This window comes from Calidris pugnax, unplaced genomic scaffold (assembly GCF_001431845.1).
Source record: "Calidris pugnax isolate Ruff unplaced genomic scaffold, ASM143184v1 scaffold54, whole genome shotgun sequence".
Classification (NCBI taxonomy): domain Eukaryota; kingdom Metazoa; phylum Chordata; class Aves; order Charadriiformes; family Scolopacidae; genus Calidris; species Calidris pugnax.
The window spans coordinates 9956198-9980060 of record NW_015090864.1 but is presented as its reverse complement, the minus strand read 5'-3'; the positions used below and the strand labels follow the sequence as shown (position 1 = coordinate 9980060).

The window sequence follows — 23863 nt, the reverse complement described above, 5'->3', positions numbered from 1 at the left end:
AGCACACATATGTAGAGAGAATGTTTTTACTTTGAAGAGTAGAAGGGTTGTTAGAGAAGTGGCCCCTCCCACCCCCCAAATTTTTATTTATATTAAACCTGTGAAGTGTATGTGGCCAGATAGTCACAAAGACTATAAACCACCACTGGCAGGGTCTGGATGAAATCCTATCTTGTTTCTGTTCAGCTAAACTAAGGAGCTATTGAGGCACAGGATTTCAACCAGAAAAGATAGTTAAACTTCTTTAACAATGAAATGTGAAAAACTGTCAGAACACGTGAAAGATGTTGGAAACACAAAATAAGTTAAACTCTAGCCTAGAGACAGAAAGCAGGATGTTTGGAGTCCTAACTACCACATCAGACTCATTACTGGATTGGGGAAAAACAACATTGAAATGTCTTTGTGCAGAAGTGACACTACTAATCCAGGGAGTACAAGTCTTTCCCTGGCACTGCATGCACTGAGGCATCTGGCACCAAGAAGTTAAAAAACAAGAGAGAGAAAGCAATCCTCAATTGCTGTTTTCAACAAAAGCTGATTAGACATACCTTGGAGACAGGGAGTTGAAGCAATACTGGTTTGTAAGGCTCTTGCCCAGTCCTCCATATTGACAGATTGGGAAGTGTAATACAATCCCTATACTGCCATTATGTAGCCAGCCTCCAGAAGTAAAGCAAATATGCTTTCTGATGGGTGAAAATAAGACATGGAAACAAAGTAAAATCCCCTAAATCAGCAACCAACCCTAATCAGATAGGGGGCTGAAACAATCATTTCAAAATACAATTTAACTGTGCTAATCCCTGCTATATAAAATGAGGGTCTATCCGATGAAAAGAGGAGGTTTGGCCTGATAATCTGCGTGCTAAATTCCAAATCTCACCAAATGAGGCTGCCTGTCCGCAGGACACAGAAGCAACTGAACTGCTGCTCAGTATTACAGTATCTATAGGTCAGTATTTTCTCCATTTATAAACTGGCAGCATAAACCTCCTTGACATTAGCACAAAAGAATCTAGCAAAATTACAGTTTTTGTAATCAACTTCTAAGAGCCTACTAGAGCATGTTTTCAATTATTGCAACACCACTTGGAAAGCAAAGGATAAGAATGTTTAGCATGTAGGTTGTTCATTACCACACTTACACAAACCTCAGTGTTGTGGCACCATCAAATGTATATGTACAGGCCTGACCTTCAGAAACATACTTCCAAGAGAATCAGGTGAATGCACACGTGCACATAGCTAACACATGTGCACACATGTCCGAAGGCAAAAGAAAAAATGTAGAGAAGAACAATAGATTATGATCCTTAATAGATTTGTTGATTGTATATGTGTGTGCATGCTCATCTGTATTTCGTATACAAAATACCAAGCAGAAAATTGTGAAAACAATTTTAAACCAATATGGCAATGCAGATAAATACTAGTCAGGTCTTTTCTAATTTAGCAGCAATAAAATATCGTCATATTCTTCTGTTTATATACCTTATTTTTGTTACCCCTCCTAAAACCTAGACTCTCTCTCATACACCACAGGGACAGCCCCAGGGGTCACCGCAGCTGGAGGTGAGGACTCCAGCAGTTCTCACAGGCCTCATGGCATCCAGGAGCCACACTGTCATCTGCTGCACACCCCACCTGAGCCACATTGCATGACAGGGGAGGAACGACATGCAAGGAAATGTGGAACATGTGCTTTCAGAGTCACTCTCCTTCACAACAACAAACTGCAGAAGCTCCTATAACTCATGCCACTGTAAGTGACAACTGGATCTCGCCACCTCCCTCTGCTAAACAAAACTGGGCCACAGGGGCACACCTCTAAACCACCCGCCTGCCCAATATGCAGGAGACTTTAAAGAAGCACCAAAGTCTGTCAGCATACGAGCATTTCACACCTAAAACTTTAAAAAAATTTCCTCCAACTAGCCAGTGTTCAGCATGTCTTTTATTCAAAACCTGTATCTAATACATGTGCTTCATAACATACCTTAAAACTAAAGAAAAAGGTTTGTTTTGATCCAAAGGGTGTGGAGGAAGCAGATTCTAAAGCTGCAATCACCATGGGAGCAAAACAGATACAAAAGTAGCTGGCACTTGCAGGGGATCAGATGGTGAACTTTTCGCCTCCAGCTGTCACACAGCTCACAACTCTTTTGCTTGGTGCCGTGCAAGACACAACACGAGGCCAAACCCTGTCCTAAAGAGCTTAATATATATGGCCAAAAAATAATGCACATAAATAGCTAACTTTGCCCCCAAAGAGTCCTCTTGAAGGCAACAGAGGTCTACTGGGATGCAGAAAATGTTTTACATGGGTACGGTTGTGTAGTGGCCCGGAAAACAAAGCTGGCCACGGAAGGAAGGAAGAAGCGTTACTTAAGGTGGAAGGTTGCCACAGGTATTTTTTTTTTTAAATCTCTGTTTTCTGGACTCAGAAATTGCATTTTCAGCCACCTGAACTCATCAAAAGGATGAGCTGAAAAAATGCTACTGCAAGCATCTCTGTAAAAGATGAAAGTAAAATACATATAGGAAATAGCTGCCTTTTTAAAACACGACAGTGTGACAAGTGTAGGTAGATGCTAATTTTAGTGGCAAACACTGTAATCTTGGTCTGATCAATTATCTCTATGCTGGATGCCTCCGCCCTCCACGATGCAAAGGGAAGCAGCAGACTGCTGGCAGCAGCAGGCTATCTGCTAAGCAACTCACCCAGGCAGAAACAGAGGTCTTCAGATTTCCTTGTACACATAGCCCATCTCACAACAGAGATCTGATAAAATACGGCAGATCCCATTAAACTCAACTGAAAGACTGCCATTAATTTTCAATGCTACCTACAGGTACATAAAAATGTCCTAGATTCAGAGACAGACCTTAAGGAACAATACATAAAATGGAAGGAAAGCAGCCAAAAATCTGTTCTGAGTTTTATATTGTGTTCCTACCTCTGGTGAGAAATTATGCCTTTGGCTGTAGATTCAGGGTACGACAGCAGTTTTATAGAAGGTCCAAGCACTTCTTTTAAGACTTTTTTTAATTTGCAAAGAATAGGTGACTTGGTCATACTAAAAGTAAAAATGGAAGAGGTGGCTGTGATTTTGTTGTTGTTGTTGTTTTAAACAAATATAGCCACATAGCATAAGAAACTTAAAACACCCAGGCTCAAATCTCAGGAATCCACTAGCTACCCTTGTGGAGAGCCAGGTGAAGATTTGTGCTCACAGCCATATCTCAAGGTCTCAACTCAGAAGCTGAGGCTGCCTGCACCCACTAGATGTAGCACTGTCGTACAAATCAACTTTCACAAAACACAGGCTAAACATTATGGGCATTTGTATTTCAAAAACATATGTTGGAAATATATTTCCCCTGTTTGCCAGAAACTGAGAGCTGGTCTGAGAGCTGAAGACAATACAGACAGAGAAAGTAGAACTATTTACAGTGGGTTCGTAGCAACACACTTGTTTTCTAAGATACTTTTTGATATGCTTACATTTTCTGAAGCTGTGATTCTGGATTAAATTCATAGAATCATAGAATCATTCAGGTTGGAAGAGACCCTTGGGATCATTGAGTCCAACCATCTACCCTACTCTCAAAGTCCTCCCCTACACCATAAATTAAGAATAAATTCATTAGGATAAAGACAACCAAAGCGTAACATTCTTCCTCTGTATTTGCACATCACAGAGATGCAGGTATATGAACAGGCTTCATTTGATTTCCACTGCACTCCAGCTACCACCAGCACACTGCATGGACCACACAGGCATTGACAGAGCTCTTGCCTGAGCAATGAAACACTGATTATATGATCTACATTTTGTGCAGTCCAAAGTTCCAAGCGGGGGACACAGAGAAACTCAATTACAGAGAAATGATGAATTTTCTTTTCCCTCTGACATCAGTATCTGCAACATTCATTTTGAAGACACATACACTATGTAAGTAGGAAAGGTTTTAAAATTTGTTTCATCTCCCCTTCACAGTCTAGAAATACAGCATTTGCATGAATACCAAATCTAATTTGGTGCAGTGTTTTTATAAACAAAAAGAACTCATAAACTTGACAGTGAAACAGTGAGATCTGGCAGTTCAATGAAACTAAGATCTGCCCATGTTTCTTCTGCGGCTGCGAAAACAAAGCTAAGGAGTAATCTTGTTTGTGCGTGCTTTAGATACCCCAGGCACCGTGCCTTTTCCTGTAATCACCTGGGTCATTTCTGTCAAAACCAGCTAATTTTAACTCAGGTAATTCCTTCTTTCAGTCATTTAAATTCTCACTCATACAACCTTACTATACACTTCAGATTGAAAGCAAATAATTAAGGGACTGAGCTACTTAATCTTTATTTACAAAAATCTCTCTTGCAGAACTACTACCACCTTCTTAAGGAGGAATTTATCTAAAAAAGGGCTCTCCTCCTACTTTTCGAACCTACAGTGTTGTATGTGATACTGCTGGCAATATACACGTTTGTGGCCTGAGCACTACTGGCAAAAGGAGCCCTGAGCATTCAGTGGCACTCCATGCATATGTAAAATCGCTTGTGCATACACAGAGCCACTGTTCCATCCAGTACTCTTCTCTGGATGTACTGAAGAGACTGAGCAATACATGACTCAGAATATACCGTGCTGGCTAGTACCTTGCAAATGAAACATGTAGTCAGCTCATTTTGACCATCTCAATTCAAAATGTGCTTAAAAAATATAGATTCAAGTGCTTTCTTGATTCAGTTTTTCAGAGTTTTCTATCTAATTTAATTTCCATTCTTATCTGGGTTTAAAGTAATTTTTTATTTTTTTTTTCTTCAGGCAGATTAGTTTTAGCTTGGCTGAGTTTCAAAATCATCACACAATCACACAAATGTTCACCTAACTACCAGCTAGGGAACAGCACATTGGCTGGAAAAGCTGTCAGGGCCGGGTTGCTGCTTTTGGTGATGATATTGTTTATATGAATGGGAATATGAGACCACAGCCTAAAATAGATGGTATGAGTAGTGCTTTGGAGATCATTCTCCAGTGGTTACAGAAGCAGCTTTGATGAGTACTTCAGGCCAGGTAACAACCTGTTAAATGGCCACGTCACACTCATTTTTATCTTTTACTTCTAATAGAAAGCCACATTTATTTACAGCAAAGAAACCGAACATAAGTTAGAAGTTTCACTTTCAAATATTATAAAGATGCTATGATTCAAGCAAAAATCAATAATGGTTGTGACATAAAAAGTAAATTGGTTTGCTTTTAGTAATTAGAAATAAAGATAGCCTGTTAAGTATTTTTCTGTGCAAACTTACACAAATATTAATAGCAACATGGAGTACAAAAGAATATTCATTAAAATAAAAATGTGGATAGTGATTTTCAAGTCAGTTACACCTCCAATGGAGTGCATAGTTCGCACATATCTATGAAAAGTATTAAGTATTGAATATTACTATTTTTATAGTAACAAACCGTAAGAAGAGTTTAAATGAGTTGGGACTCATTAGCAAACATCAAACGAGTATGGCTGTTGCTAATAACCATGTGTTTGTGCTGTTACTATGAATCATTTTATTTACCAGCCATATTCATGCTCAGCCCAGAGATTACTTCACCTATTGAATCAATGAAGAACATTGACCTTAGAGATAAAAAAAGAAAACTGCCTTACTAACAGTACCACGTAAGATCATTCTTAAGAGAAGAATTATTGTATAAGGAAAATTGATCAAGCAAAAATCATTAGAACATCTGAGCACGTATCTATTTATTTTTTTTCAGAATGAAGTGTAGGAGTTAGGTGTGTATGTGTTAATATTTTTGATCAAAGCAAATAGACCAAAAGTTTAGCTTCATCTCAAGCTTTAGTCCTCAACAAAATAGCCTTTTATGCTAAATCCCTACAGGCACAGTAGCACAGCTGGCTAAAACGTCCTTTGCATTCCATGTAGCCAGCATAAAGCAGGAAAAAAGGGTGGCAAGGCTGGAGGAATCTCTGTTAGTCCCATGGTGAAGTCTTCTACATTAGGCACTGAATTAGTCTTATGACAAGACAGCCCTAAGAAGCAGACCCAGCAATTCAGGTAGCAATGTTCTTTATCCCATGGAGGGATAGTGGCCCAGTACTAAGTCGAAGGAACAATTATCCCTAACTAATCACAAACACTACCGCTTAATATAGCTGGACTTCTTTTTATGTATTCCTTTAATCAGTTTAATTAATGTGTTTAAATAGAATCGTTACACAAATTGAAGAAATTATCTGTATCAAGGAAAGAGCTTGATGGGAAAAAGAGTAATTATTAACATGCATTATAAACTCAAGATGACACTTTAATGAAATCTACCAATTCAGAAATTTAAATTCTACTACTCCTCAGAGCAAATACAGCTAGTTTCTTTATAGCCTTTTTCCAAGAAAAGTTTACAAATTTTTCCTGTCACTCCTGCTTCTACCCTCCTTAGTCAAAAATGTCTAAAAGCAGCTCTTAAAATGGATCATTAATGCCAGCAATATTAAAGTTACATAATATCCAAACCAGAAAATAATGAGGAACTCACAAACAAAATTAAGATGAGACATCATACAAACAAATAGATAAAAGCTTTATGACAAATGTAGCTATGATAGGTAACACAGGTGAAATTTAATGAACATATGCCATTGTGAACATTCCTTGTGTAAGCAATGACAATTCGTCATTCCTTCCTAAGGGCCTTATAAAAATATGTTTAGCTTAGTTCCTCACTTTTCTTCAACATTTTTGTGAATATGGATGTTAAAAATCCGTTATTAACTCGCTGAATATTATCTCACTGGTCCCTCATACAAATTTACAAGCAAAATTGTGTACTGCTTATGATGCCAAAGCTAGTGAGCTTCACTGTACTTTCCTGCATATCTGCAGTTTTCAGTGTTCTTTTTTATTACTTGATAGCATATATCTGAACTCTTAGAAATGGCTGAAATTTTCAACCTCAATACATTTTTTAATGTCACTGGCAAACCATCAGTATAAAAAATAAATGTATCAAACAAGTCAAACGTTTTGGCATCCATCGTATGCAATGTATTGCTATGTTTGTAACTGATAGTAATGTACACATAATGCAGAGTTTTCATATATGACAAAATAGTACTTTTGCTAAAATTTTTGTTACTAGGGAGTCAAATGATCAGTTTCAGATTGTTTTTTGTTTTATTAATATAATGATTTTTAACCAAATTGATCAAAAAATTGCTGAAAAAAGCACAGTAGACTTTTTTTCTCCCAGGATGATATATGACTAAGGATTTACAAGCTTTAAAACTCTAAACTTAGTTTATCATGGTTTAACATAAAAATAGTGTTATGTAAACAGAAAAAACCCATTGGTTTGGGGCTAAAAGAAGCAACTGAAATTTATAATGGGAAAGAGAGAAGGGCAGTAAAGGAAATGGAAAAGGAGATTGACAGTGGAGTCAGACAGAAAGAAGCGCCTTGTCCTTAAATATAACAGAAAACACATAAAGAGATATTTAAAACTAAGAGTTTTCTACCCTGTTTCTGTGTTTGCTTTCTGTAATGCATATACCTATAATTAAGCCAATCCAATACAAACTGAATTCAGTTTTCCCAGCAGTGAACACTCAATAGCCAGGCTGCCACTCAAGGTTGCCATGTGGCCTGCTGAGGAAGTAGTATCGTGCTTCTTAATGTAGGACCTTGTACTCCACACTTTTGCTTACCCTTGCAAAATCACAACTGCTATTACACTGCATGGCATGGGAAAAAAAAAAAACTTCACTATACTCCTCTTCCTCATCCTTTCCCAGCTGGTACAACGTGAGATTTCTTGAGCAACTCCTTCAACACTGACCTGTTCCACCACAGTACAACTGAGCAGGGTTTGAGTAACACGTACCAGATTGCGAAGAGTTGCTTTGAATACCACTTATTTGCTTCACATGGTCACATCTAAGACACACGAGGATGATGTAAAGATGTGGAAAAGCAGCCAGTAACACTGGGTAAAAGTAAACTCAAGCAACCATTGCATTCTTCTGTGTAACAGAAGGATGTTTTACTTCAAACAGTTTTTTTCAGATAAGCCTACTCTCTGATAACAAGAAGACAGATATTTTAGGGGAATGGTTTGAGAAAGGATAAGCACCAAACACAGCAGGAAAACTTTTCTAAGCTTTCATTTCATTCAAAGAAATATCAGGTGCTACTATACTTCTGCTCATGTAAAGTTAAACAACAGGATTATCTAGTTATAAATCCAGAGTCATCTGCTCTCTTAATCATTCTTAAGGCTTACTATTTTTGTTTATGCATGACTATTTAGTTGCAACATGCAAAATACTAGGAAGATTTAAATTTTCATCAAAGGTACTATAAATAGTGACAGATTTTTTCTAACAAGTATCTGAGCTTCAAATAAGAAACACTGTAAGAATCATGGTCTTTTTTTTTTTTTTTTCTTGCCACTGCATTGCATATTCTTATTTATAGGCATATGATTATTCCCTACCTGTTCAAATTGCTCATTTTCTTATTTATACTCTCTTGTGATTATTCTCTACCTGTTCAAATTGCTTATTCTCATTTTTGCTTTAATCGGTCCTTCTAGAAATTGTTTTCTGTTAAAGCAAACGGCCCAAAAAGAGAATTGCAGAAGAACTAAGGCAACAAAACCAGATTTATGGATGGGAGAGGCCCTTAACTTTAACTGTTCTAAGAGACTGACAGGAAAAATTTCATAGAGTGATATCTGGAGAAGAAATTCCCCTCCTAGGACTAAATGTCAAACTGAGAGGGTCACGTATTCAATCTACAACTGCTAGCGACTCCACCTCAACTGTGGGACCAGAAAATCTCATCATTTTACAGTAATCTTTCATATTGAGTAATTCTTTTCTGGCGTGCTGTCCCATCAATGCTGATTAATGTTAGTCCACACAAAGTCAACAAGGGACGGACCGAGTCTACTCTATATAGGATTGGGATCTGCTCATCTCTCTTAGATGTTTTGACTTAGCTGCACTTACATTAAATTAGAACATAATAAAAATGAGTCCACAGGACAAATATGGGAAAAAAGGTTATTTAGGGACTTAGTACTGGACCATCCCATTTGAAAGTCAATTAAAAAAGATGTGACTCTTTGTATCTATTTATAAAAAAAAGGCATTTTCTTGTATCACCAATGCTGTAAAACAGCTTTCTGACTGATGAAACTGAAGTTTCCGTTTCACTCTATTTGAAAATCACACAAATTCTACAATATAGCCTATCAGTTTTATCCTAGCTAATGGTCTTTCCTTCAGCTGCATCCCACCAAAATTTGAGATACCTCTACTCCGTGGACTATGGTCACTCTTGGTTTCATTCCCAAACTAACTCATTCTCAGGCTCCATTGTGGAGAAAGCCAACTTTCCTCCCGGGGAAAAAGGCAAAGCACGGCCAAGATGTTAGTTTGCTCTTGAGAAAGAACATGGATGTAAACCACGCCAAGATTGGCTCCTTTTGCCAAGGGCACTCCAGCACTGCTCCAGCATGCTATGTGTCCTTGGATGCCTTCACATCATGTCCAATGGCAAACTACCATGCCCCTAGCTTCAAGTTTCAAGAATAGCATTGCTGTGGGCTGTATTATTTTTGGCGCTTAGAACTGAGGAACCACACACATGTATAAAACAAACAACGAGTATGTCGGGGGCAAAGAAACACTCCATGAGCCAAAGACAATGCGGTGTGGCCACAGCATAGCTGGTCCAGAAGGTGCCAGGGCATTCCTTGTCACAAAGACAGTATAGGTAAGAGACGGGGAGAGAAGCCAACCAACTAAATAAATCATGAAACACAGCAAAGGGAGTGAGAAAAAACATATGAGGAAGGATGTATGGAAGAAAAGAATTATGTTTTGGTTCTTCAAATTAGTCTTCATGGAATATTTAGAAACCAAAATAATTATCTGTTTACAATGATAAAATCTTGAAAGCGGCCAATAATAGTTCTAGAACACCATATTTGCCAACTGGGTATTTTAATAGCATTAACTTAGTGGATAATGAACTCTGAACTAATCATAAAGATCATGAAATGTTCATAAATTGCTACTGAGGAAACCCAATAGCTTGTGAGAAAAAGGGTAAATATTCAATTACTAGTTAATTAAATCTTAGGAGTCCAATTACCTGCAAGGGAATTATAAAGAAAACACTATAAAAGAAACTGGAAGACTGGAGTAGCCAAAGAAAGTAGCCACTTTCAAAATACATTTGTACAGAGATACTTACCAATCTGCTATGAAACTGAAAGTCAATAATTTATCCTACTCATTTAAATATGCATGTCTTTTTTCCAGTGTTATTTTAAGGCATTTTATTCCATAGAATCAATTTTTGAGGTTACCCCAAATCCAAAACAGATGGAAGATAATGAGGAAAAAAGAGAAACTCAAAGCATAATTACAAATTTTTAACACGCTTTTAGGGATGAACAATTTGTCAAGCTGTGCTCTGACAGAAGAATTCACAAGACATGGGAAGCCATTTCTCCACCAGTATTTACAGCATAACTAATAATCCCAGTACGTAAAGGGGGCCTACATGAGAAGTGGGGAAAGGACTCTTGATCAGGGAGTGTAGCGACAGGACGAGGGGTAAAGGTTTTACAATGAAAAGGGGTAGATTTAGATTAGATATTAGGAAGAAATTCTTTAGTGTGAGGCTGGTGAGACACTGGAACAGGTTGCCCAGAGGAATTATGGATGTCCCTTCCCTGGAAGTGTTCGAGGCCAGGTTGAGCTTTGAGCAACCTGGTTCAGTGAAGGTGTCCCTGCTCCATGGCAGGGGGGTGGGAACTAGATGATCTTTAAGGTCCTTTCCAACCCAAACCATTCTATGATTCTAATACCAGTAATACTCATCTAAATAATTGACCTATTAGGGTGAAATTATTCCAACACCAAGTCTGGACAGAGAAATAAGTCGTGTTTCTTGATAAATACCTCTTAGAAAGATCACTTTGTTATTAATTAATATGGTAATTTAGAAATGTTAGACATTTCTAGTAGTTAAATTTTATATTATTGCAATTCATTGATTTGAGATACACTATGATAATATAAGCCAGGTGAGAATAATTATTTAGCATATCTTTACAGAAATGCCACCATTGCCTTCAAATGAGCTTTACTGTTAAATAAAAATGCACTGAACACACGGAAGCATTTGTACAAAGACAGGAACTTATAGTTCTCTTCAAAAGGCAGTTTGCACTTTTAGAACTAATATCTTTAAATTCATTACACTGTTACTGCTTGTTAGTATTGGTTTTCACCCTTTCATTTACTTTTCAAGCTACTGAAGAATGCGTATCTCCAACCAATGGAAAGGTCCTTTCCAATTATAATGTACCCCCCCCCACATATAATCACTAAAATTGCAGAATCCCTTTCAAATAATGATTTGTTTTTTGGTTTTTTTTTTGAGACATCAAGTCTGTGCAGTGTGGTTGCTAACCTACCAATGCCTTTAAGTTTTTATATAATATTTCAATTACCAGTGTCACATTATTGGCATTTTTACACACACATTTTAATTATTTCAAAAATAGACACGTTTCTTGTTTTTCTTAATACTTCTCTGCATGCAATGACTTTTCTAAAATAATTGCCAAAAGTTTAGTAAGCTTACTAACTAATTTCTTGAAGGCTCTAAGTTGCGTATTCAAATTTTCCAAGTGACTCTTTCCTCAATGTAAGACAGTTTTCAATCACTTTCTAATCACGCATCTTTCTATTCTTGCTTTTCCCCCTCATCAGTTTAAAAAGGCAAGCGTACTTGATTTATTCTACTTTTAATTAAACAGCCTCTTCCCTTATAGGTTTTTCCTGATAATATTAGAAGTACCTTCTAGTGTTCTTGGCTCCTCCTACACTATCCTCCTACTCTTATGTTCTCTACAGAAAATGCGTGGCTAGTTCTATAGATTTTTCTTGCATACTTTCCATTGCCAGTATCTTCTCGAAGTCTCTCTTTACCTCACGTATTTTTTAACAATTACACATAAAGTGCACTGGTTACGTTTTACATAATTTAGTGTTTTATATATATTTGTCTTTTTGACTTATTGAAAGAGTTCATAATCTCTACACAATGAATCCTCTTTTGATATTATCAAGATTTCTCCCTGGCCATAGAAAGTAAATGCTCCTTGATATGTACAGTGGCTTCTCCTCAACACCAGAAGACTAAGAAAAGCAAGAAGTAAATGAAATGAACAGGACTATGTTAGGAAGGGGGAGACAAACATGCTGAGATGCACATTGGGAGAAAAGCCAACAGACAGATTTGCCTAAAAGTAGGAAACCACCTGATGAAGAAAGCAGCAATAGAGATTCTGATCTGAAGGCATTTGGACTAACAGGTCACAAAATATACAGGACATCTTGTCTCTAGCAACAAATGAACCCTCAAACTATACCAAAAAGAAAATAAATTCAAAAATCAAATCATGAATCATCTTTTCAACTTGTGAAGTTCTTTGAAAGTACACATTTGTCATCCACTATTTGACAGAGTACGATGACTGTCACTTACCTTAAACATGTACTTATAAAGAAATATTATCTTGCTGTTTTTCTGTATCTTTACTCAGGATAAGACATGCTTCCATAAATTTCCTTGTCATTATTACTTGCAAATACTTGCAATATGCAAAGCAATTCTTTCAGTCAATCCCAAGAGGTATTCACACTTTTTAAAAATGTTACTAATCCAAGTATGAGACTCCTCCCTTTATCTCCAACTATGTATATATTTTCACTTTTGACCACTGTTTGGTTTTGATGTTTCTTATTATTCATACATTTGCCTATGTGCCCAGACTCTGATTTGTCTTCTAAGAAATTGCAGTTGTACTTGACCGAATGATCTTTGAGCCTGGAAGAATGGTATCAGCTGCTCAGTTTTCATCAGAAGAGATATTCTAACACCCTGCTAATTTCAGAATTTATTTTGAATATTATGTAATATGCATACTCATTTACTAAGTCATTTGTGTTTCTTCATCAATGACTAGTACTGTAAAGCAACCCAAAGGTCTTCATCTTTTCCTTGTCAAAAGTTATCTCCTTAAACATATAATAGAAATAAAAATAAAAATATAATGGAAAGTAGATCACCGTTCATCACTGTTGTCACCGATGTGCATGTGGAACATTTACAATGTCCAAGCACGTTTTAGATTACTCTTCACGACTAACACCTCACACATCTTTCTCAAAGTACTAACGATGCTCGCATCTCTGTTTAGTCACTTATTTTTCTTCTGATTAGAGATGAGTCATACAATCTGCATCTAGAATGTTTTTTAAAAAATCAAACTACTCTTCAGTTACGAAGAGCAGTCCTTGTTTTTCTAGCATCTGTCCAATTCCTTTTTTTCTCAACCTTGTGGGTAACAATAAGATTTGGCTTACCTAATTTTACCCAGCTAAATGTTATTTGCACCATCTTAAAATAGGCATCTCTCATAGGAGTGGGATGAATCCCCAGCTAGACATGCCTGTCTCCCCTTATTACTTATAAAAAGAGCATAAACAGCTAACATACACAGCTAATACACGGCCTGGAGCTAGTAATTTGAAATGTTAAAATGGAAAGTATATAGCATTAGTTTACCCACTTGTCTCCTTAGAGACATGATGCAAATATATATACTTTAAAGCATTTTGAAACTCAAGTGCAACCACAAAAATGGAATAATGGAATTTCCTAAAATACAATCTCCCTCTCAATCCCGCTTGGAAATTTATCTCTGGGACGGTATTTTTCGATTTAATGGTGCATTTTTCTTTGTTGCAGGAGCCAGGTACACACTAATTCTTTCAGGGCATCATCCTTTTTCTTTCTCCTGTTTATTGTTCACTATGTTTGGAGAACCTGAACTGTTACACTTCTTCAGTTTTGACTGCCACTTCCACCCTAGAGCTTCCAAACTGTCAGTGGTACCTGTTATAAAGATTTTCACTTTGTCAGTCACCTGCACTGTTTATAACTCTCCACTTGCTGGTCTCTGGCCTTATTATCAGCTCACATTGGTTCAACTGAAGAGTTGCCAACTGGTTACTTTTGCTCTTTTAAATTATTCATATTGATTACTTTGACAAATGTGACAAACATGTTGGCCTGGAAATGCAGATAAAGTAGAGTGAGGCACAAAACCTCCCGTAATTTTTATTACAGTGGCTACTCCAAGTTATCTTAAAAGCTATTTTAATATTGTAGACCTTTTTAGACATTGCAAGCTTCACATAACAAGGAATGTATATTTCTCTATGTATACAGTACATAATACATTTTGAAGAATATTTCAATAGTAACGATAGTATTAGGCATAGGTGGTAATCATCCCATGTCTTCTTTAACAGCATCCTATCCCATCTCAGCAAATACGGCTTCTTATTTGTTTGAGCAACCTAACACTTCAACTTCAGGTTTATCTTTGCAATCTGAAAAGAGTTCTCCACTGGCCTATCACATTCTCATAAAGAGTTAGATTCTTTACAGATTTTATTGCCTTTTTCTCCTTTAATTGCTGTATCTACTTGTAGTATTTTGAGCAAGCTACCAACTGAGTACAGGTCTGACTTGCTAAACTCAGTTAAAATACTATAAATATTGCGTATTTTCTAAAGATGCTTATACAAATCAAATACAGGACGAGCAAGATCTCAATTCAATGGATTAAATCTCACTTCAGGATCTTTAGGTGCTCAGTTCTATAAGGTTTTTTTTTAATAATTAGATAATTTGTAACACAGAAGTGCATATAACTGTTTCACGTTCTCTCACAATGTTTACGGTCTCTGTTTCCCAGGACTTTTAATAGCATCAACCTTCCCCCTCATCAAGACTTTTTTTGGAACAGATCACTTACTTTGTAATACGGTCAATGTTAGCAATTTGCTTCTGGTTCCGGATTATTTCTATAGCTGCCCAAAGATGCTGGATAGCCTTTGTATCTGCCTGTCGTCTCTTCGTTAAGCGTGCCATGACCTGTTTACTTGCTCAGCTGCAGCCGATAAATAAAAAAAATACACCAAAAAGTTAATCGTGAATTATGAAATGGATTACATGACGATCATATTGCAATAAATATGATTACAAGGAAAATTTTGTTAACCTATAGCAATTTAGTTTGCATACAGCAGCATGTTTTCTTAAAGAGCAGTAAAAAGCAAAAAAATACAGTTTACAAGAACCCCTTTCACATCACATAATCAATACAAAAGACAAAAGGAGAGCAGTAAAAATACCAAATCAAAAGCAAATAACTTCTCAATTTTGTTATGAAAAGTCACTTAGTTCGCACCTCAGTTCCCTAGAATTTCTTAAAAAGCAGACAGAACACTAGCCTGACGCTTCCACAGCCTCCCGCACTGCCCAAAATCCTTAAAAAGGGCGAGTGGTGCTTGACTACATCACACAGGTTAAGCATGAACTCTGACACAGAGAAAAAGCTGGACCCACAGTTTAGTACTCAATATAGTTCTCAGAGTATTACTTTCATATTTTTATAATTTACAACTATTTAAAAAAATCCATCCTATAAGCACAAACTAGAAGTATGTATTCAGGGATGATAAATATTTCAAAAAAATATTTTGGAGCAATTCCATTTCCTGTAACAAGCTAAAACCCAACAGGACCAAAGTGCTTCTGATGGCATTTACCCATCTAACCAACCCTGAATGGGAACATAATGAGCATCTGGCTTTGTTTACAAATTTTCCAAAAGCTCAAGGCAATGAGTAGAGATAAGCCATAAATCGCCTACAGCTCTACTACAGGCACAGAATCTCTTTTTAAAAGCTTAATGATGCATTTTGATCACTAAATAACTTTCTTCCAGTGGCCCCACTTTCTCAATGAAAAAAAATGACTGATTTATGACTGCTACCAAGGTCTATAATTTTAGAGCTCTGACCTCAAAATGAACCCTATGGTATGCACGTGGATACTTGTAGCTAGCAGAATATTAACTTTAGTAACCTAAAATAATATAAAAAATGCAAAAAGATTACACTCTCTGCGTAATGTTAAAGATGGGAATTTAAGTATTAAAAGTGTCCCTCCTCTCAAATTCACAAAAATTAAACAGATTCAAGTATTCCATCAGTTGCAGGAATGCAATTTTCAAGTTCATGGGACCTACAGGTACTTGTCAAAGACACTGTCGAGTTTCAGACCCAATATTACCTCAGCAACACTCACTCTCCAGGTGTAACGAAATAAAGTGCAACATTCTATTATTCAGGAGAAGAAATGACTTAACAGCATTGTACTTAGCATTACGTAGCCCATTTAACAAAGAAAGAAAAAGAAAACAAAAGTTGATGTGAAGTGATATGTGGACCCCCAGTTGCAATTGTATCTTGTGCGTGAGGCACCTCTGGCTGCTGGAGATAGCAGGGAAGGGCAGAACACAGCGGCGCTGGCAGAGACAAAGCGGGGTCACACACCGACCCCACAATTCTGCTTTAGAAATCTCTTCCCACCGGGATTTAAAGCAAGGGAGAATGGATGGGTGTCCCAGAAAAGAAAGGCCAAGAATACATTTCTGAGGGTAGGATAAGAGGGAATATGATAGACACACAACAAGAGTGACAGCCAGTAGATAGCATCACCTAAGAATGATTCAGAGAAAGAAAGTCTCCGTTGGGAATAGAGGGGAAAGACCCTGTGAGGGGAAAGATCCCTGTGAAATCCTTTACATTCACTTCAAAGAACATGAGGACAAATGAAAAAACCCTCCTAATTCGTAAGAGAAACCTATGATTATTTGTAGAATATAATTCTTAAGGAAAACAGACCTGAAAAATACAAAGAGGGTTTAGACAATAGCAAGACAATCTTTGCAGCCCTGCTATCTTTGCATAAAACTCCTTTTCTAATGCTGAATTGACTAAAAGTGGTATCATTCCTTTTATTCTAGCTCTCTACAAAAGTATCTGCTTTAAAAGCTGTTAGCTGATACAACAGTTGACAGGCTGGACATGGAGTCTCTTACACAGTATCATGTCCACGTGCGAGGATCAAGGAGGAAACACTCATCCTCGACCCTGGTAACAGTGTGAAACAACAGACCAGTTCTCAGTTTATTTTGGAATAAATGAAGTGGGTCCTGTTATCCCAACTACTTCAAAAATAACCGTTATTTTTGGCAGCCTGGCATATGGCTGCCCGCATGAAAGCTGCACTCGACGTGCCTGGCAGAGGGGGAAGGAGGTGGTTTCTCTCACACCCCTGTGATGCCTGGGCCCGAGGGCCCCAGCACAGGGCAGGGCCCTGAGGAACCCATCTGCTACCTCAGCACGGCCCCACGTCCCAGGCTGACCTCTGGGGCTAAGGAATTCCCTCTTTGTTTCTCCAGGGAGGGAGAAGAAGTCCACATCCCAGACAGGGAGAGGGAGAGTGAAGGATGACTGTAATTAGGGGTTCCTGAAGCCCTGTGGTTGCAGAGCTGTACCTAAGATGGCTGGCAGTGGGAGGCCTCTCCCTGCAAAGGCCCTACAGGGTCCCCGTTTCCTTTGGAGCGCGCTTTCGGAATGAAACTCCTCACCACCCCTTTGCCCCATGTCCTTCTCACGCTTTGTGGGCTCAGAGCACGCAAACGCTATGACCTGTGCCCGGGCTGACTCCAGCCCAGGGTACAGGTGTGCACCTCCCAGGCCCCAGCTGCCACAGGGAGGTGACTCCATGGGGCCAGACTGGGCCCAGTCTGAAGTAACCCCCCCAAAACGGCAGCCGCTTCGCATCCCGGCCCAAACTGCTCCCTCCTGGCCGGCTCCTTGCTCCCACCGCTGCTCCCACAGGCACAGCCATGCTCTTCTCCTTGCTCATCTGAAAATAAAAGTGGCAAGAATTCTTACACATGGGACACAGCAATCACACATGGTGTGTTCTGTTCCTCTTTTCTTTTTTTTGTAAGACACAATAATTTTAGCAGGTGTTCTGCCTTCAAAGAATTCACATTTCATTTTTATATCTTTTTTTATCTTTTAAATCTCTCTCATTTTTATATCTTTGGGTTTTGGTTATTTAAATGCACTTCTGTTGAAGTCAAGGTTTGACACTCCACTACTGAAACAGCAGTTCTTACACACCACACTTCCAAAACCCTAAAAATAGATGTTTTTTTTTTTTCCCAAAAAAAGTCCAGACCACTTTAGCATTATTTTCATCTTCTAATTGCATGGTGCAGAAGAAATATGGAGCCTTTTTGCATTAAAGCAAAAGATTAAAAGATTGTGGCGTATTTCTCACTGTTCATTGCAGTCATTCTTCCTCCATGGTGCAACAAACCACAACAGTCTACTCCCTGCATTCCTGCAAAAATATAGGCAGTTTCCTATATTATTAGAAAACTAAAAGATAACTTGTATCAGACTGTTAACAGTTCATAAAATGCTTATGAGTGCGACTTCCAAGCAACAGAAAATGCTCCCAGTGCTTCAACATGTACAACGTATTCATGCAAATAACAGTTCAAAGTTTAATGGGAGACACACTAGATTCTTAAATCTGTATTTATTACTGCTTATTATTTGCTTATGTGTGGGTGCACACACATTCACACACAGAACAGAACAAGCATAAACATCCAGTGCGTGTGAGTATGTGTAAGAATCTATGGCTTAGAGGTTAAATACCAAAAGAGGCTGATTCATCCATGCAGTGTTTTAAAGAAGTTAGGACTCCAGAGGCTCTTAAAAACCACAACACTGAAATGTGTATTTACATATAAATGCTTGAAGATGTTTCGCATCCCCCTCTTTTGTTATAGCTTTCATTTCAATATCCTGGAAAGAAAAACTGAAAGCTGAAGTAAACACTAGTTCCCCACTTGTGATTTGCAGCCATCGTGCTTGTTTAGTTATGGTATTCCCTGTCCACACAAAATCATTTGCTTCATGCCATTTCTGTCATTACGGTAGAATGCAGCATCTCAGAGAAAGACTGGCTAAAAAGAATTTATATCAGCAGGATATGCCTTAGGTTTTGTAGATATCCATGGGACCTGCAGAATATAGGGATTCTCCAAATAAAGGAGGGTTTGTGTGGCACATGTGCCAGCTCACACACTTCCATCACACACTCCCTCACATAGGGCCCAAAGCAAATAATTTGTCTTCTCAATTTTCAACTCTTTAACTGTTCCTCAGTGCAGTCTGAGTAAGGTTTTACTATATTTTATATTTTAAATCCCTCTTGAATGTCCTATGTACAACATTTCAAAAAGTATACCATGTTATTGCACACAACTTTCCTCAAGAGCTAAATGATACTCAGGAACAGTGAACAAGTCTCTCAACAAACCATACTTTATCCTGTGACTCTACACAGCGTGGCTTATTTTCTCAAAGCCTGTAGCAAAGCGTGCATTGCCATGTGGTGCCAACGTCACAGCAGTGGCAAACCAGACTTACTGTCAAAACAGCCAGGCTACTAGTCCTTAGACACACACTTGGCCAAATCAAATGCTGTACAGCTGCCTTCTGCAATAGTAGGGGATATGGAAATCCACCTTGCAGCATGTCTAGGGATTTAGCCCAAAGAACCTCCTGACCTGCTGCTTGCAACCAATTTAGCAGATACTATCAGGTACTAAGTTTAGCCAGAAACTGTCCCTGCAGACACAAACAACTGAAAGGTAGTCAAATCTTGCCATGTTTAGCTGTTAAATACTATCTTCTAAGCAAAATATGATGCTTCTGAAAATTCATCTAATGAATTGGACTTTGCACTGAAACAGACGGTGTTGCAGTTGGGTGCTGTTGCTCTGATGGGAGCTGCTAATTAAGAGCTGACAAGTAGTAGCTTGTTAAAACTCCTGTTCGTACTTCACTGTAAGTGAGGCTACCTGTGGCGCTCGTCCCTTTCAGTGCAAAGTCAAACAGGTTAAACTTCATCCCTGCTATTAGCCACCATTTGGCTGAGATTTGGTATGCAGTTAATTGCAATGGAAAGACAATTTAAGAAGTTGATCCTTGCCACCGCTCAGCTGTTAGTTTCCACCTTTCAGCCCCGCATCCCTGGGGCTTGCTATTATTTCTTCCACACTACACAGTGAAAAGATTTCAGGCTCAACAGGATGAAGAAGCTAGGCTCAGTCCTAGCTTTTGTGGCTTTCATGCTGCGAGACTGGCTGAGAGACTGGCTGCTGGTTAGGAAACTTGGACCAGACTTAGCTTCATATTTGTATGTGCATTATAATATAGGCTCTACTACTTCTTAAAGTGTAACTTTTTATAGTATGCATAAAGCAGTACAAACTAGTTCCAAATGTTGAGTGCTTTGTTCTTGTATTAAATAAGAGCTTCCCATTAAAATCCAGATTACAAATTTGTGCATTGATGTAGAGTTTGGGTCCCTGGACTTTATACAGGTCTTTGTTGTACTCTGAAGTTCTGCAAGTTTATAGTTTACAGTTTAAACTACTGCTAAAATGTATCTTTCATCACCAGTTTAGTGGGAGGGTAAACTCTTTAGCCATCCCCTCCTAGAACAACTGAGAGCGAAAGTGGTAACTACCCTATTTTTATATATGGAAGGTGCCCATGAAACTGTTGACGGAGCAGCAGTCATGCAATGGGGGGAAAAAGAAGAGAAAGTTTAACTTCAGCCCTGCCTTCCAGACCTAGTGATCCAAAAGTGTGGGGAGTAGCTGCTGGGGTGAGGACAAAGTTTTTGGCAAGAGTAATCCCACATTTTGTTTACCACTCACTTGTCTTCGTGAGCGTGCAATATTAACGCATGTGATCTCGGATTAGCTGGGCACCTGGTAGCAGGCAACCCTCTTCTGCATGCAAAGTCATTTTCAAATGTTTAAGAATAAGCAAGTGTTTTGATATCATTAGATGCTTATTCTGGACTTAATTCCAATCCGTTAAAATCAACAAATGCCTTTCTGCTGACTTTCCAGGGGTTTGGAATAAACTTTCAACTGGTGACTGCTCTTCCACATCCTCACAATGAAAAACTTAGGGAAGTGTTTGATGATGATAGTGAAGCTGAAAGATGTAAAAGAGGCTTGTGGCTGAAACAGGCAAAAATTCTTTGTTAATTAAACTCAGACAATTATACTAAAATTAACAAAAGTTACTGAATCCTTCAGTGCACCTTTTTGTATTAAGACTTAGTTCATGCTGTAATGCTGTCATTTTGGAAGTTATTAAACTACAGAAGATTTTTGGATGTTGAGTGAGTGTCATTCCTAACAAAAATCTTTTCATTTCACTGTTAGATTAAGCTGCACAAAGTCTATTCTAAAGAGATGTTTATGAGCATAATTATCCTAAATATTTCATATGTGCAAGTGAACTAATTGTGCTGTTATGCGCTACCCCACCTTCTGCATTTCCTGATTGCTAGGTTTGTAACCTTGACATCATGCAACTTTTCCAGTGAGGTTTTGCATAGCTCCATAAAGTGCAGTACAGACAGAAAGCAAAGCTACATGAATACAAAACTGCAGTGTCCTGCTTATTTCTCTCTGCAATTTAATATTTTTTTTTCAACTTCAGTACGCAGAATACAAGAAAGCTTTTGCTGTTACCTTTTGCCATTCCAAGATGGCAGTGAGCCACTGTAGAAATCAGAGCCAAAGACAGTACAGAATTAAAGGCCCCAAGAATACTTTTACTACACATATGTGTAAGATCTATTTTAATCCCTGATATTGCATTTACTTCATTTGTACTGTATTCCATTCAAAATGATTAAGGAGAAGTCCTTTACTGAGACTAAGGCATATGATACCTGAATTTTAAGCTCGGGCACTCTGAATCATCAGTGTACTAATAGCAGAACTCTTTCTTTTTCTTTTGAAACCAAACCTGGACTTTCTTATTTAATTAACTCACCCTGCTAGAGTGAACTTGACACAAATTTTGAGGCGTCATCCCAAAAAAAATTTCTAAGAAAGTGTAAGGGTAAATCAGTGTAAACGGAGTGTAACAAAACCTGAGATGAAGCATCAATAATAGCTGCTGAGAAAGACAGAATCATAGCCATACAGCCCAAAGAAAGGCTGTCAAAATGGTTTTGTTTGCTACCTAATACAAACATATAGACAAGACTAAAATGTGATCCTGTATTCTGCTGCCCCTCCAGCCAGCCCCAATCTGGAATTTCACAGACAATAGCAAACACTGTCCCAAAAATTGGAAGGAAACTATCCTTTGTTCCTGTCTGGCAGAAATAACTGAATAAAACTTTATCTAGCAAAGTAAGTTTGGAGAAGAGAAGAACACAACTGCCCAAGCAAGTAATATAGTCGAAAGGGCTGAAAGCAAAGACCCAAATCTGTTACTAGCAATGTTAGCTACACTAACTTGTTTCAGTTGGCTATTTTTTTTTCTTTGGTTCTGGTCATCATATTTTACTACAGGTCCTGTGCCTCCATAAGCTGAAGCAGATAATACATTTTCTGTATTTCAGTTTCAATACTATTTTTCATATGTACAGATTCCACTTTCATCTTTTAAAATAAACAGTGTTTTCTTTAGTATTACCACTCTTAATAGGTATTAAATACATGAATAACATTTTTTTTTTATAGCTAGTAAAAAAATGAACAGTTACACAGGAATATCAAGAACCACATGAGTTTTTGTTTCCATTTGAAAATATCACCACTGAAAATGCATATACTGTTAATTCATTAAGCAAACTTCTGTATGAATGCAATTTCAATTAAAAAATGGTTTAGTATGGCTTGGCTAAGGCTTAGTTAATGAAATTAAGCTACACTAAATAAAGAGTTTCCACAACGGAGCTTGCACTAGTATAAATTGCTTTAAAAATACAGTTCTTACAGTGATGCAACTTTGAAGACAAGCTTTAGCTGCCATAGTAACAAAGCCTCTTATTTCCAGGATGATGATACACTAGTATTAAACAGCTTTTAAGTTGTTCATCTCCAGAAGACCACTCATCTTCGTTCAAAGAAATTTTCACTACAAAAGACAGTCCGACACGACTAACTCCAACATCACAAAATAATAGATGGCTGCACAAGGTGTAGAGAGTCATCCTATACACTTCTTGTCCCCTATCATGGCTGGAAAATAATGAGTGCTCTTCACATTTGTTTACTTGGGGAGTTATCAAAAATAATACTACTGCTATCAGCGAGCGATGCTCTGGTTCCCCTGTATGAACGCAAAGGCTCATGGACACACAAGTAAGTTACACATGCCTTGATATAAGAGGCTTGAACATATTTTACCTACTACTTTCCACCAACTAAGAGCATGAAGAGGGTCAGTTACAGAAGATTAAGTGACACGTGGAGACAGGGTCACGTTCTGAACCCACACTGCGCAATAATACAGGCATCTGTGGGTTAGCTACACCCACCACCAAATTCCTTATTTTTCAAAGCAGCCTAAAGGTAAGCCACGGGAAGATGCTGGAGGAGAATCCATGGAAGGAGTTAACACTTCATGAGCAGCCGGAGCTATTTCCCCATGTAGACAAGCCCTTAGCAAACAGATACTTCCTGTCCACCCGCTTGGCTGTAGGAAGCAGAGATGATTAATGCAGCTATGCATCCTGACAGCCTCCAGCGCTCACTTGGTCGTAAAAACTGAAGAATCATGGCCAAAGAAGGCTGACGGTGAAGGCTGGAATTTTGGTTTGGATGATAAAGTAGATGCCACTTTGATTCTGCAACTCTCTAATAAAAGTGGGAGGTGGGGGACATCTTAGAGAATGCTAAGAAATCTAAATAAGAAGAGCAGCTCTTCCTCCGAAAGCAAGCTTTTGATCATTATCTTCCTTTCTGTTCTGAA

The 23863-nt window shown here is 38.1% G+C and overlaps 1 protein-coding gene across 3 annotated transcripts in view; it reads right to left on the bottom strand.

The window, feature by feature from the left end:
* Positions 1-23863, bottom strand: part of ZMYND11 (zinc finger, MYND-type containing 11) — a 105740-nt gene that overhangs the window by 45349 nt on the left and 36528 nt on the right. For all 3 annotated transcript variants that reach the window (XM_014945000.1, XM_014945001.1, XM_014945003.1), the window contains exon 2: positions 14944-15078. In XM_014945000.1, coding sequence (XP_014800486.1) covers positions 14944-15059 — 116 coding nt within the window. In that variant the 5' untranslated portion in view covers positions 15060-15078. The remainder of the gene's footprint in view (positions 1-14943; positions 15079-23863) is intronic.